At 37.2% G+C, this 15594-nt stretch overlaps 1 protein-coding gene across 1 annotated transcript in view; it reads left to right on the top strand.

The window, feature by feature from the left end:
• The first annotated feature begins 1367 nt into the window (after positions 1-1367).
• rab26 (RAB26, member RAS oncogene family) overlaps positions 1368-15594 on the top strand; it is a 39484-nt gene continuing 25257 nt past the window's right edge. The window contains exons 1-2 of the mRNA XM_023957543.2: positions 1368-1921; positions 3012-3122. Of these exons, the coding sequence (XP_023813311.1) occupies positions 1733-1921; positions 3012-3122 (300 nt within the window). The 5' untranslated portion in view covers positions 1368-1732. The remainder of the gene's footprint in view (positions 1922-3011; positions 3123-15594) is intronic.

Here is a 15594-nt window from a genome sequence, read left to right as displayed (position 1 = left end):
AAGGCTGTTAATTTCTCTAAAACCAGGGATGAATTCCAGTGACCTTCTCTATCCTCGTACCTCATTCCCTCCAAAATGCCCAGCTGTTGCTGCAGTAGACAGCTGCCTTGGCAGCAGAACGAATCTCAGCTGTCGAGGGAGAGCTGTGTGAGGGGGGCTGGAGGATTTCGGGGCTTGCTGTCCCTCAAACCAATGATACGTCATGCTCCTGCTCCGCATGAGGCTGGATGGATTGCGATAAAACACTGACAGGCTGCAGATTTAGGGACGAAATGCAGATGTTGCAACTTTCCATATGTTTCCAAGAAAGCTATATTTTTACAACATTGGTCTAATGAGAGATGAGCCTAAAATGTCACCAAAGGTTTGATCTTCCCATGTGAAAATCAATTAAATTTTCAGAGTTAAGTTGTCTGTAAACTAAAGAACCAGTGCTACCTGACAAATTAACAACCCCCTGTGCCAGGGGGTGAGTTGCCCCTCTAATGCTATGCTAATGCATAGTATTACAGGGAGGAAAGATTTTCCAAAATACACAATGATATACTTTGTCTCACTAAACATTTAAACGTGCAATATTAACCCTTGTGCTATCCTATGACCCCACCCTTACATTGACGTGTTATCCCTACCATGACAAAGGTGGATAAAGGTGAAGAGAATTTCATGTCATCCATGGACACCAGTGAAGATCACAAATCATTGAAGAAGAAAGGTTCAGTGCACTGTCTAGTGGGTCTAGATGACCCAACTTCCAATGTTAAAGTGCCTAAGATAGCACAAGGGTTAATGCAATTTGTTTTGTTTTTTTTGAGTAAGGAAAAGTAAGCAAAATCTGAGAACAATTTATAAAGAAGCTGAACATTTCCATCGTGTGTGACCACATTGCCCTCTTGTGGTGAAAAGAAAAACTCGCAAGTTCAACAGGTGATAAAGGGGGCTTTTTTTTACTCGAAACAGATGTCAAATTAAAATGATAAACATGAAATGAACGACATTTGACGCCTTGATTTTAAGTTAAACAAACAACATAACTGATTTGGGCAGATATAAAGAACCAATTTTTGTGGCAAAAAAGCATGCTGCATAATATTATACATTAGATTAAAAAAACAATTAAAATGACAGCTTTAGTTATTTTTTACAATATGTTCTTTACAAATATGTGGCAAGACATATTCCTTCTTAATTAGAGAATTTTGTATTGATTGATTCAAACTTATTTAAATTCAAAAACATTGCTAACAAATTATTGGAATGCAAATAATTAAAACAAATAGCAGCAGGATTTGAATAAAAGTAAGATTAATCGAGAACTGGCGTTTCAGGACCACGGACAGCGACAGGCGCTTTCGCATCAACAAACAAGAGACACCTGGCGAGTCACGTGATCAGAAGGCGCTGCCTGTTTTTCTCCTTTAAAAGTTGCTTCTTGACAGTTCAGATATCATTGGAATCGTGGGTTTCTTTGGTTTTCGGCGAACTTTCTCGTGTTTTATTCATTTGCATGTGGTCGATTTTGGCGTCAGGAACACGCAGGAAGCGGCAGATCCACGGCGGAAGCCACAGGAACGTTTCTCGACAAATTCGCTCCTGTTCTTCGCGTGGATCAGTTCAGTGGGACATGTGATCATCACCTAGAGGAAAAGCAATAAAATAGGCAAAAGCTCAACTTCGGCACAGCAACAACTTTAGAGGTCCACATTGATAGTTAGCTCTGACACTTGGAGGGATGTCTCGCAAGAAGGGACTCAGAGGCAAAACCGCAAGCAGCAGCAGCCCGTCCAAGGACAGCCCTGCCGGTAAAAGCACCGGGAAAACGGTGAGGGGCAGCCCGGGCATCGTTCAGATGAACGGTGTGGTGCACCCCAGCAGACCACCCATCAGCAACAGCAGCGAGTTCTATGACATCTCTTTCAAGGTAAGATTCAGATTCCTCTTAAAAAAAAAAAAAATTAAATAAACATATTGAGGGGAAAAATCAGATTCTATTAAAAAGGGAGGGGGGATACAAAATTACTCATCTAGTTTTTATTACCAGAAAACCTTCACAAGCTGGAACTGCATTAAACAATAGTTTTGACATGTGAGTGGAGAAGTGCCACTTCACCATGGATTCACACCCACAGATTCTCATTGTGTTGCTTCTTCCCTCTAAATTTTAACTGTCTTGCACCATCAGCTCTGTTTTGGGTTTTTTTCTTGGCAGTTGATTGATGGCTATGCAGAAAAATGATTTTTTTTTTTTTTATTGAATTCATTTTCTCTAAAACCCTACAATGTGCAACAAAGATGCAAAAGTTAGAATTGTTTTGCACATTTTTATTAAATATTGCTTTCCTTACAAACAACATGCATTTTCTAAAATGTTTCTCTGATAATTATTAATCTAGCAAAGTTTTTGCATTTTTAATCAAAGCCAACAGAGAATCCGTGCATGCACAAGACGGAAGGGCATCAGACCTACTTGCACTAACATGCATCTGCTCAGTGACCCATATTTATGCCCTTTGTTCTTCTGCCTCTGTGTTTTTATCTTGTGTCTGCTTCCTCTGCAGACCCAAGAGGCCCTTTTAATTTCTGTATCTAGGTCCTACAGTCCCTCATTTAACCTGATAACTGTAATCACATTAAACCGTTAACCTAATAACAGCTCAGAATGAAAACATTTGCAACCGCCTTTGGACTGTAACACAGAGTGCATGACCTGCATAAGGGCTCAAAAAGAATCCGAGTGTCCATAAGGAGCAGTCACATACTCATTCATGTACATGCTTTTTCTGGCCGAGCACCGAAACACTGACTAATTTAGCAGAGTGAGTCAAACGCTCTGAGGACAAACAACAAACACTGAAGTTAATTGAAAATATCAGGAAAATTAACCTTTTTCCCCCTCAGTGCATCCATTGAAATGCTAGTTTGTTTCTTTTGGAGGACTCATTGTAAAATGTTTTTGCCATTTAAAGCTTCAACTCCTTTCTAGTATTATCCTCTATTGGTTTGTTTTGCAGGTAATGCTAGTTGGAGACTCTGGAGTGGGAAAAACTTGTCTGCTGGTCCGCTTCAAAGATGGAGCATTCCTGGCTGGAAGCTTTATTTCCACCGTGGGAATCGACTTTAGGGTGAGCTTGAATCGATGGACCAAGACAACAATCGCACAAACTCCATATACATGCTCTTTCATACAGACTCACAGGTTGGCTCCCTTTAGTGAAACAGGGACACACTCTAATGGGATTTCTTTTTCCAGTCAGTCAATGTCTTTTCAGGCCCTGGAGCTTCAAGTATTTCCTGTGTCAGAAGATATTGATTTCCTAAATTAGTTTGACACGCTTTAGATTTTGTGGTTCCCTGGGTAATGGTGGTGTCTATCATGGGCTACGTTTACGTGGACAGTCACAGAACGAATTATCTGTAGTCTTCTATTAACCCATTCAAGTGATAAAAGTGTATTAGGTACATTAAAGAAGATTGTGGATGTGACAATGCTTCCTGAAATGTAAAAGAACAGGTTAGAAGAAAAGAGCTTTGATTTCAGGTTGAATTTTATGTTTCATTGTGAACATTTTTTATCGAACAGAGGCAAAAAACAAAAAAAAAATATTGGGTGAACAAACTGGAAATCTTAGATTGTAACATTAAAAAAACCCTCTTAAACTTGCACACAGACCAAAATTCAATGCTTCCCCACCACTAAAAGGGGGGAAAATTAGAATTTTAGATGAATGAATGAACAGATGAAGCTTTTTTCATATGCAGAATCAGCACAGGTCAACAGTGCAATGAAATTCTTATGATGGGAAGAGCTGTTTGACTTGCCAAAAATGGTGAGGAGGTACTTGGGCATGCATTGTAGTACTTTGTAAAAATGTAAAAAGAAAATTATCTAAAATAATGGAATACAAGGAATAAGTCACGGGTATAGGTAATATTTATTTTAAAAGTACTAATTTAATATGTAGTAAAAATACAGGGAATAGGCACCAGGTGAAATTAAACACAAAGGTTGAGTTTGAGTAAAACTTCAGAATTAGTGGCTTGTTGCAGTGCTTGACAGATGACATGCACTGTTTGTGCTTATATGTCTGGTGTGCTTTGTGACGAGTGGAGATTTCATGATTTCTTCACACTGCTCTAAAATTGGCCTCATAGTCACATACTGACCGACAGCAGCTATTTCCTCTGTAGTGGTGTTCCTGAAGTTTTTTTTTTATGATTATTTTTCTCTTCGTTTTATTTACAGTTTGGACAGACAAGTTTAGAAAATCACTTTTAAGACCCACTGCAATGAAAATTGTGTTTTGGGTTTTTTTAATATGTTAATGTGGCATTTTTCTAATAATGGAGGACATATATTGAGCAAATTAAGGTTAAAATTGCACCTCTGAGTACTTCTTTATTCGTGTCATTGTGAATCACGAGCAGACAAAAAATTTCAATGGAAAGTCTGTAGCAGGGATGTAGAAGGTACAATCAGCTGGCCACAAGCTCCATCCTGATACATCCACTTGCAGAGGAATAGATCCATGTACGTCTTCCTCGTCTGAGCTGGCTTCTGGCTCAAATTGTACAGCTGGATAGCTCCAGTAGTGCTCGCCATTTTTGTTGCACCGCTAATCTTAGTTGGGGCTTGTGTGAGGGTCTTAAAGCTAGCGGAAGAGCATCTAAACAAATGAACGCTGGGAAATGGGGTTGGGCTCACTCTGTGCTAACAATCCCAGCCACAATTCAGAGGCAAATTTCTAATTTACTCCTGCCGCTCTGCAGAAAACTGTCCCAGAAAACTCCTTTGTTTTTGCCTAAAAACAGCATAATCAGAGTTAATAAACTACAAACACTTTTACAATAGATCCAAATGTGATTGGAGTGGGACTTGAAATGTGAGTATGAAATTGAAATCAACATTAATGGAACAAAAACAGATGATTCTGAGTGAGATAACATAAATGTAAACATTTTTATGAAAATATCTTTGTAAGATTTGCTGTACCTGTATTGTTATCAAGTGAGACGTTAGGCAGAGTTTGTATATTTCATAAAATCCGCTTTAGATACTTGTAGGCACCATTGTTTTGCTGCACATTTTTATCTTAAGTGTCAATCCTTTACGTCCCTGCATGTGGGCTGAATGAGTTTGTGGGTGGGTAAGCGATCTACTTGTTTACTTATGTAAGATCTTTTACAATACTCTGTTTTTAATGCACATTTACACCTGTCCAAAACAGAAATGACGCTTTTATCATTTCACTCTGATGCGTTAAACGACTAGAGGAAAAAGCGTTGACAAAATTGACTCATTTATGTCAAATTATGAACGATCCCTCAATCTGCCTCAGTTAAATGTCTATTTTATTTGTGAAAATGAAGCTGATAATTGGACAAACATCCATCATTTATCCAAAAAAGGGGGTGTATTGTTACCTTTTTGTAATATGCCGGCTGTAAAAACAGGATAAACTGTGAATTTGTTTTAGAAGATGAAAGGCCAGAGGTTTGCTGGAAACATGCGGGACCCCTCTTCCCATGGAGAACAAGCAGAAATGGCAACATCGTTATTTTTAGGACCGACGGTTTTGATCCCCTTTGTTGGTGGGAAGAAAGGCAATTTGCTTCGTACAGGGATTTGATCTTTTTTTTTCCACGTTAAAGGTTTTGTGAGATGTTTTCTTTTCCTTTTTTTTTTTTTTTTTTTGGTTGTCTTATCATATTTAGACCTCGACATATTCTCAGGATTACAAAACTGTACTTTGCATTGTTTCAAAGAAGCCATTATTAAAACGATGTAACTTAAAATTTGTGTTTATTTCAAAATTGTTAAAAAAAATTGTTACAAAAAAATCAACAGCAAATGACATTGCACGTAAAAAAAAAACACAATAAATACTGATTATGATTATTGCTGGAGCTTCATTTCAAACCTCGATCATCTGTTGCCATGGTAGTGCAAGTTTGAATGTGAAGCTGACCAGATAGACCTGTAGCTCTAGGTTTTTCTTTATACTATCAGATGCATCAGCTAGGAGCAAGGTAACTCGTGGCATATTTTTCTTTTATAAAAAAGAAGGGAAAAAAAGCTTTTATTCACCTTCAAAATAGCTTCAGGACATTTTGTTCCATTCTGTCTACTTTTCTCATTTTTCTCACATCTATTCACGCAACAGTTTCAGGACTGTTTCTTGCCTCGACGATGAGGGGAAACTGTCCTCTCATTTTAAAGAGGAAAACAATCAAAAGAAAATAACTTTTCAGAAAACCTTCTCCCTGCATCATCATGACTTTACTCAGCACAACAAGGACAAGTAAATCTCTTGTGGGCACTAAAATGTATTAATAGAAAAGCATTTGTGGTTTTCCATTTGACTGAGTTACATTTGACACCTAATTAAAATTAACTGAAGGTTGAAACTTTTGTGTCTTTAAATAGTTGTTCTAAGTGCATTCAGTCGAGGTAACTTTTGCACAACAAAAGCCACAACTGACAAACTCAGTTTGTTTATCACTTTATTTTTGTTCAGTTGACAAATCAAAGTCTGTGGTTGGTGTAATGAAGATGCACAGAGTTTAATTAGAAATGGAGAGCTGAAGATTCGTGCTGCAGACAGACTTCTGCATCATTAGGCTTTTATTAGCCTGGTAAGACAGTGGAACAACAGAAGAGTTCCACATTAGAGACAATCAGACATGATAAATTCTTTTGATCTGTCTAGCGCAACTGTGTTATTTATATATTTAATTTTAGTTTTTCTTTTTTTTTTTTTTCTTTTTTTCCCACTTTGGCCTTGATTAACGAGCCTGATTTAGCACAGTGTCATTATTTATTTAACAAAGCTATATTGCAGGAGCAGGGCTGAGCAGGCATGAATGCTCTCTGGACAGGTCGTGGCTGCATGTATAAAGTAAATTGTCAGATAAACTTAAAGGGCCTATATCATGAAAAATCAACGGTTTTGAGGTTTTAAGTGAATTGTCATGTTGATTCCCTTCCAAAGAATGACCCCAAAGCAGAACTTTGACCCATTCACGCAATTCCTCCCAATCCACGGAAATGAGCGGGTTCCCACATTGTGATGTAGAGAAGGAAGGAACAGCCCCTTTCAGGAAGAGTCTGCGCTGCAAGCACCGCCTCCAGTCTAACACACACCCACTTTCTCAGCGAAAGTTGGGGTGATCTGCAAAAACCCTTTTCTTTTATATGCACAGTCATCATTACAAAAGTTTGGATGCTGTTTTTTTATTTTTTATTCTTATTTTTTGAGAAAAAAAAATGTATTATGATTTTTCTCCAGGAGTGTGGATTAAAGTTGACGATTGCATTTGTTGAGCTTTTGGTGGCACTGAACTCCTCCAGTGAGGTTCTGAATGTTAAAAAAGGCATATAAATTATCTTCCAGCTACTGAGATATATATATATATATATATATATATATATATATATATATATATATATATATATATATACATACATACATACATACATACATACATACATACATACATACAATATCATTTGTAATTGTTCTCATCCATCACTCTTATAAATTTGAAGCACTTTTTTTATTTATTTTTTTGCCTCTGGCATTTTTAAATTCATGCAAAGTTTATTCTGTGTATCGTTTTAAATAGACTGCAGCCTAAAGAAAAATATATATTTCTCTTTAAAATCAATCAATTGCAATTAGTAATGATGACAATGATTGATGTATCAGCAAATACTATTTGGTATCAGTTTTTCCTTGCTAGAAAAGGTCTCTTGTTTTTATCTACCTGGAAATCAGCCTTTTTTTTTCCTAAAAATATTTCATCTCACTTAAGATAATCATTTGGATCCTCTCTCAGTTAAACATGAGGATGGGGAGGAAGAGGGCTGATCGCAGCTGTCGGTTGTTCCGAGTTTTTCCCAGAAGACACTCATGCACCTGTGGACCACACACAAAAAAAGCAAAGCCTGCAGAAATCCGTACAATTTTCTCAAACTTTTACATTAATGAAGTGTATTACGTGATGTCGCATAGTCTTCACCCTGAAAGGGGTCAAAGAAAAACATTCTGCTGGATTTTTTTTGCCTTCTTTGGGGGGGGGGGCGTGTAGCAAAATGTTTAGTCCTAGGAAGGTGGATGTTTCTGACAAATAGCCTTCTGTATGAAAATAAGTTTATTTTTAACCAAGGTTTTTTTTGTTTTTCTGTAGCTTTCTTTTGTATTTTCTGAATAGGCTTGATTAAAAGTGCTGTTCTGTTTTGTTGGTGTTCAGTTTAACACTCTTGTTGCACTCAAGCAATGTACAGAAAGGCAAATTTGCATATTCATAGATCTTCAAACTCCAGAATAGCTGTTACCTTTTCAGAGCAAGATGTTATTTCTGAGGGAAAAACATCAAAGCATGGGGTTTTTGATGAACCGTGATGACTTTTGTGTTAAATTAATGCAACATGCATGGAGAATTTACTGAGGGATTTTCTGATAATATCTTCCCTGAGGTAGAATAAGTTTATTTTTATGAGCATAGACCAGGCTCTGCAACACAGAACAGAATCGGCACTGTTTCAGTTCTCCAATGATTTTCTGGAAGTGCTCCATCTCGATGTGCCATGTTAAATTCCTTTGACGGTTTTAGGGGACACAGATCTCATTGAGCATACTAAGAGATGGCTGCCTGTTGTCTCAAAGCATTTGTCCTATTGATTAAAACTTGTTTTAAAAGCAGTGCCATACTAATTTGTGTTCGTCTGACGCAAATGTGCGTTTTAAAATCTGCAAACTTTCTGTTCAAAACCTGCGACTTAAAAGACTTTGTTAAATTTAGCAACTCTGCTGTGGGACTGAATAGATTTTTATAGATGCTGCTGACCCTGTGTGTCACATATGAAACATTTTGAATATTAATGGAACTTATTTGTGATGTTTCAGTCATGCTGATTCATATTTCACTTTGGCCTGATGTTATTTTGGTCTGTAAGGATGTGGGGGTGTGAGTAAGGCAAATGCAAAAAAAAAATCTTTTAATATTTGGCCTGATTTTGACACAAATTAAGGTGGTTGTGCATTTCATTCTTGCTGCAATAGATGTTATGCTTTTAGTGTTTTGTTTTTTTCCTGTTGGAGGGCAATAAGAGTGCACTTTCTTACTAATGAGTCAACAGCCGAGAGCTTGTTATGAACACAAAATCTTTGTTTTTACATGAAAAAAAAGGTATTTGTTTTTTTCCATTATCTGCTAAAATGGGAGCATTTGCCATGGAGGCTTCAAGCGTTGCTACATAAGACCTTCATACTCTTTGTCAACTAACCCATTCACTTTGCTTTGTGAGACATCAGCAGTGATTGATTTACTGTATAATTTGTCCTTTTATCTATCCACCAACAGAAAGATTCTTGTTGAATTATTCAAATATGTCTGCTCTCATTATGCAGGCAAAGCCTGAGTGCATCCGTTTCCTCAGCAGTGGCTGTTTTTCCTCCTGCATGTCAGAAAGCTTGGAGATAAGATGGACAGAGAGGGCAGAAAAGAGGATTTGAGGATGATTGACAGGTGGCCTCATGGTAGCAGAAGCGTTTAAGAGTCTCCATGCAGTAATGGATTAATATTTTGAGGTCTTGTCTTGAGCTTCTTTGTCATGGAGGATTGTTGCGTTTGACTGGAACCCAAGGACATGATGCATGCACAGATGTAACCTGTCAATCACAGTTTTGCTCTAAATTCAAGTGAGAAACTTGTATGTCAGATGTTGTTTTGCCTCTAAAAGCTGTGATCTTCTTCACCTTTGCCTTCGAGTTACTTTTACACTCCTTGAACAGGGTCAACCTGACTGCTAAGTGAGTGATGGAGGGATAAATACCCCATACATCTTTGTGGTCTTAAAACTCTCTATTTTGGCTAAAACTTGTAAATCTTGAAATCAATTCCAGCATCTCTAGAAATTAAGGAAGCAACAAATAGATTTTTTCTAAGCTGCCAAGATGAGTGAATTTCTCCCTGTGAGATAAAGTTCGATTCATTCTTGAAGATTGTGATGTTGTTGTGCAGCTGAAGCTATTGATTTCTAACCTGACATTTGACCCACATAATAGTGAGCCAGTCTTCCCCAACGCATCCATTATCGGGACGCTTTTTCTGTGGTTAGTTGAGCCTCGAGTAAACAAGCTGCTGTTGTGACCATATGAGATGGCCCATTCAGCATGTGGCCAAATGCAACCACGAATAATTCAGTAAATTACTGTTTTATCATGATGATCAATATAGTTTAGTCTATGAAGGAGAAAAACAAATTTTTTTTTTATGTCTAAGAACATTATTCATCCTTTTTTTCGGTCATAAATCCATTCAGCAATAAATGATTCATGGGGATTGCTTTTAGTGTGAAATTTTGCATTGTGTCGCACATCAAAACGGCTGGCAGCAACACAGACTCGCACACCAAAGGGCGCACACACCAACAGCAAGGCTCATTAGATATAGCAACTGTTAATAAACCAGCACAGGTTCAAACCAGCAGTTTTTGTGACATGTCTGCCTCTAGGCTCACGCTGAGAACACCCTCACAACTCTGCTGCTGTGTGAAGACTTTGACAAATGGGGGGTTACTAAATGTATTAAATGTTGCTATGTATGTTGGTAAAAAATGTTTGGAAAATATCCTAATTTACAGTGGAAGGTTTTTACAAATGAAGCAAGTTTGTTTAAAACATTTCTTGGCTCTTTTATGCGTTATTGCTGCAGTTTACAAAAATTTAATATTGCTAATATTAAATAACAAATGTATAAAATATGATAAATTTTCATCATTTTAAAAAATGTACACATGGCTCATTTTATTAATTTCTATTTTTCAATAGGGATTCCATGTTCAGTATGTAGTTTAAAACTAAATGAGAATATCAATTTTATTTTGTTACAATGTAAAAATGCACATTTTACTTTGAAATTTGCTAATATCAAGTAACTTTGCAAATGTTAGCCAATTCTCTGTAGCATAATAATGCAAATGATAAAATACAAATTTCGTTTTTTTGTTGTTTTTTTTAACTGTGTTATCACTTTGAAGTCACTTCAAAATATTCTTGCTAAAACCGCATTGTGTCAATTTAAACTTGTCAAGTGATGCTGATAGCATTGCTGGGCAGTTTTCATCAGTATTTTTGTTTGGACTGTATGGACTCACTGCAGAAACACGTGCGCGCACACACATATGCTGTTCAGGATTAGAGTCCTAACCCTTCTCACCACTGACTCATCCTCAATGATGGCCTCCTAAGTGAGTGCAATGGTGATGTGAGTCAGTCTCCTTTCATCAGTGTGTATTCATGTTCGCTTGTGTGCCGGTACACCCCCAAACTGTGACTGTCATCTGCCTTTGCTTTCGGATCAGACAAGGGTCTGTTACTGCTGAAACTGCTCAGTGAGGAGCACGAGGTCATCTTCTTCAGATGGTTTGAAACCAGTGACTCATCCAGCAAGTGCTTGTTAGTTTTTTGCCTCGTGCTACTCTGAAGATCCAACTTCTCACTGCAGGATTGCATGGTTTTGATCATGACGTCATTGTTCTGTATTGTGTAGGGTATATATAGCTTTGTGGCAAAAATGGAGCTTATAAGAGGGGACTTTCAGATTTTCGTCATATCTTTTAATGTCAACCATGATTATCTTCAAAAAACATTAAAAATGCAAATATCAAGATAAACAAACGGAATTAGAGGACATGAAGAAAAATAAGCAGAGACTTGACGCTCACATCTTCTTCCCTGAAAACTTCTCCTCCTCTTCAATATATCACTATATTGATATCACGTTATCAATAAATGTCAATCCCAATCCATGGTTTTACAGTTTACAGCTCTGGTTCTATGTACTCAGATTTTCTACCATCCACTCTCCTGCCTGCCGGTATGTTTGACTGCATGAATCTTTTTTAAGTGGGTGCAACTAAAGTGCCAAGCATGACAATGCCAACAAGTGGCAGTTGAGCTTCTGTTCTGAAGTTTTCTGTTGAATTATGAAATCTCCTTCAAACTTTAAAAGCACATCTCTGAAACTGCAGTTTTGAGTTTACTGGTGCATTTAGTAACTGTTCTCACCAAACAATGAACAATCTAAACTGGATCAACAAATGAAAGCGTCTTCTTTGTCTCTATTGATTTGTAGAAATCGACTAAGGTGTTTCATTATTCAAACACTGCTTTGACTTTATACGTTTCTTTTGCATAAATGCATTTCATGTTTTTCTTTAATATATTTTTCACTTTTTATATGGGCCTAATGTTTATGTAATATTATGCCCTAGTAAAAATCACCAATTTTCTTTTTTTGCATCACTAAAGGCAACATTGTTCAGGATGCCAAACTCTTAGCCTTAAGGTTGTGTTATTAATAAGGAGCAGCTTTGCCACCTGCTGCCCTAATGTCACTGAAAACTGCAGAGTCGAGCTCTAAGGAGCTCAATTAATATTTGACGATGGAATGAAAAATATGAGGAGGGAGTTATCAAAATACAGGGAATGATGGGGAAGTGAAATGAGGAAGGAAAACAGAAAAGGAGAATGTTGAAAGATGGACAGACATTAACTTTTCTTTGCTGGTATTTATTTTTGCAAAAACAGTTAAATTAGTAGGAAAAATAATGGCTCATTTAAAACCTATAACGCGACCAAAAACTCAGGAGCAGCTATTTTCTGTGTGGAAATGTTTTTTAGTTTACAACTGTATACTTTCAGTTATCCACATTTAAAGATATTTACTAACATGCATTGATCACTAACTAGTTTTTTAAGGCAAGATTATTATTATTATTATTTTGAGAATTTTGAATCCCTATTTTACAGAACAAGCACTTCTAACCAAAAAAAAAAGTCATGAGGAAATTGTAAAAGGATTTGAGAAATTGAAAAAAACATGTCTGGCTCTTTTACATTTTGCACATTTTTTAAAAATTGCCATTCTCTGCTTAGTTTTATATTAGAATTTTTACGGCCGTGTTCATTTTTCTTTGACAGCCTGTTATTGCGATTTCTAAAATTGGTTCAATAAATCCAAGCTGTGTTTGCAACCACTTTGACAGGATCAAAAATAGACCAGAAGAAAGTGTTTCTTAAAAAAAAGATGAAAACACAGAAATACAGCATAACTTGATCAGCATGGCTTCACCGGTCATGTGGACTCCCTCTATCTGCTTTTTTGACACAGGTTTTTAATCACAAGCATTTCATGTAATTGGCCAAAGCTGATTTGGGCAGGTAAACTGCTGCACATGCCACCTGGAACTTGCTTTGACTTTAGAGATGATTCACTTTTTTAATGATCCTTTGAATTCAAACTTATCAGTTTAATATTCAATGAATCTAATTTTCCATTTTATGTAAAACATTTATCTCGCAAGCGAAATGTCTCACTTGGCTTTGAAAGTGTCTTTAAAAAAATCTCACACTAAACTTTGTCCTTTAAAATATTCTAGTTGTGATGCAGAACAATTATTTCCCAAAATGTCTTTGATTCTTGGTAGTTGTGTATGTTTGTGAGTCATGTTCTAATTATTTTACAAGGACAGACCTTCCACGCTCTTCAGGGAGTCTTTACAACCAAATCCAAGTTGGTTGTACCAAGCACAATTAAATTAACTGCAACTCTCAATTTCCAGTTGGAAAGAAAGTTATTTGTCCATTTTAATGGCTAAAAAGGGAGTTTTCTACCAAGTCCTCACTGTTTTCCTTTTAAAGAAAAATCTTCCTCTGTGGTGTTTTGATCTCTCACTGGTAGTAATCAAACCTCAAACTGGCTTATGTTGCAGGGTTTTAAGTAATTTTTTTTGGAATGGAGTTTCCTTTTTGCAAAATGTTCTACCTAAAATTGTTTGAATATGTGAGGTCTCTCATACAAAGGCATGGCTAAAAGGTCATGAGCTTTAAGTGGACACTGGTAAAAGAATAAACAGGGGGAAAAATTATAAGGATAAGCAATAAACGCTAAAAGCTTTGTATCATCTGTTACTGTGGCAATGACCAAAATGTAGAGAAACTATTTACTTTCAGTTAATTTACTGCTGCTTAGATTCAGAGCTGATTTCCTGGAAAGTCTTTGCAAACATTTCAAGGGAAACAACTTTCTGTTCCCTCATCTTGAACTGGAGGCCAAACTTTCTTTGTATGAGATACTGTGGTCTGCACTTAAACTGTCAGAAGGCATATGACATGCAACCAGAGGATGAAAACTTTGATAAAAAAACAAGTTAATAACAGAGCACCAGTCATGCAGTGTTGTATTCGTCCCTTATCTGAAATGTTGCAAAAGTTGTGTTGTTGAAGTTTAGAAGTTACCGTATGGGGCTTTGATAGCACATTTAGAGCAGCCAGCTTCTGTATATGCACCACTGAGCTGTCAGCAAAGCAGAGGACATCAATGAATAGCATTGCACCCTTTTTCATTTATTTCTTTTAATAAAAGAGCCTTGGCTATTCCCTATTCACATGTTTTTATAGCCAGACATAGATAAATACAGAAGCATGTTTAAACTGCTTTGCATTTCATCAGGCTGCACCCATTACCATTTCATGAACTCGCACTTCACATGTCCCCCAGAAAGCTTTTCACACATATGTAATTTATAAACCTTATGTCTTTCCTTTCTGCACCTTTTCTGCCATGTACCTTTGGGGGAGTAAAGAGAGGCATTAAATATCCAACATCCAGCGTGTGGCTGGTAAGTGGAGCATTTTGCTTCCTCCGTGTGGAGGGAGTTTGCTCCAAAAATGAAATTGACCTGAAAGGGATGCTGCTTCTGAGCAAAGGTAAACTTCAGAGCAAAAAGCTGCATCAGCCTCTAAATCCAGGAGATGAAAACCAAACTGGTGACACTTTTCTCTACTACCTTCATCCCTGCACTCTTTATGGGGGTTTTTTTCCCACTTAATTCTGTCTTTTCATGAACCGAAAGTCTGTGGCTCTGAATTGGTTTGTCAAAGTACTTTCTCCCAAATAAGTGCAGCTTTATAACCAAATAATCAAGCTGCTCTAGCAACCTAAAATTCTCAACACTGTCAAGTCATTTTCTGGGTCACTACATATTCATGAAGCCTCGAAGCACATCATGAGTTGTTTTTAGCAGCAACAACAAGAAGGTAGTCCTCTAAGACCTGGATTCCCGTCAGACTCATCATTTTAACCAACTTGAAACTCAGGATTACCTCATGAATATTAATCACCTCTTCGTGTTTTTAATTCTCTCGATCAGCTAAACATGTCAACAAATATCATGTCTAGGTCTTTGCTGGGCCACTTGAAGATTAGAAGCTTTTTGTCAGGTCTGAATGTCTTCAGTTTCTCCTCGGGGATCAGGGATTTAGAAGGTCAACAGCAGCTCTCACTGATATCCCAGAGGGAGGGGGATAATTGCAGAAGAGAAGCTCGTGAGTGTTGCCGTGACATCAGGTGATGTAAGTCCTATTGGCATACCGGGACAGAGAAAACATGTTGACCTCTGCTGAGGACTACATGGAAAATGGGGATTTGTAGTGCCTATTTATGAACACTAAGTAATCTGACTCTATTTATAATTGTTGTTTTATTGTTGGCCTCTGGAACGGCAAATATGTAAATGTATGCAACGAA

This window comes from Oryzias latipes, chromosome 8, assembly GCF_053564925.1.
Source record: "Oryzias latipes strain Hd-rR chromosome 8, Olatipes_Hd-rR_3.1".
Taxonomy (NCBI): Eukaryota; Metazoa; Chordata; class Actinopteri; order Beloniformes; family Adrianichthyidae; genus Oryzias; species Oryzias latipes.
This window is presented reverse-complemented; position numbering and strand designations above follow the sequence as displayed.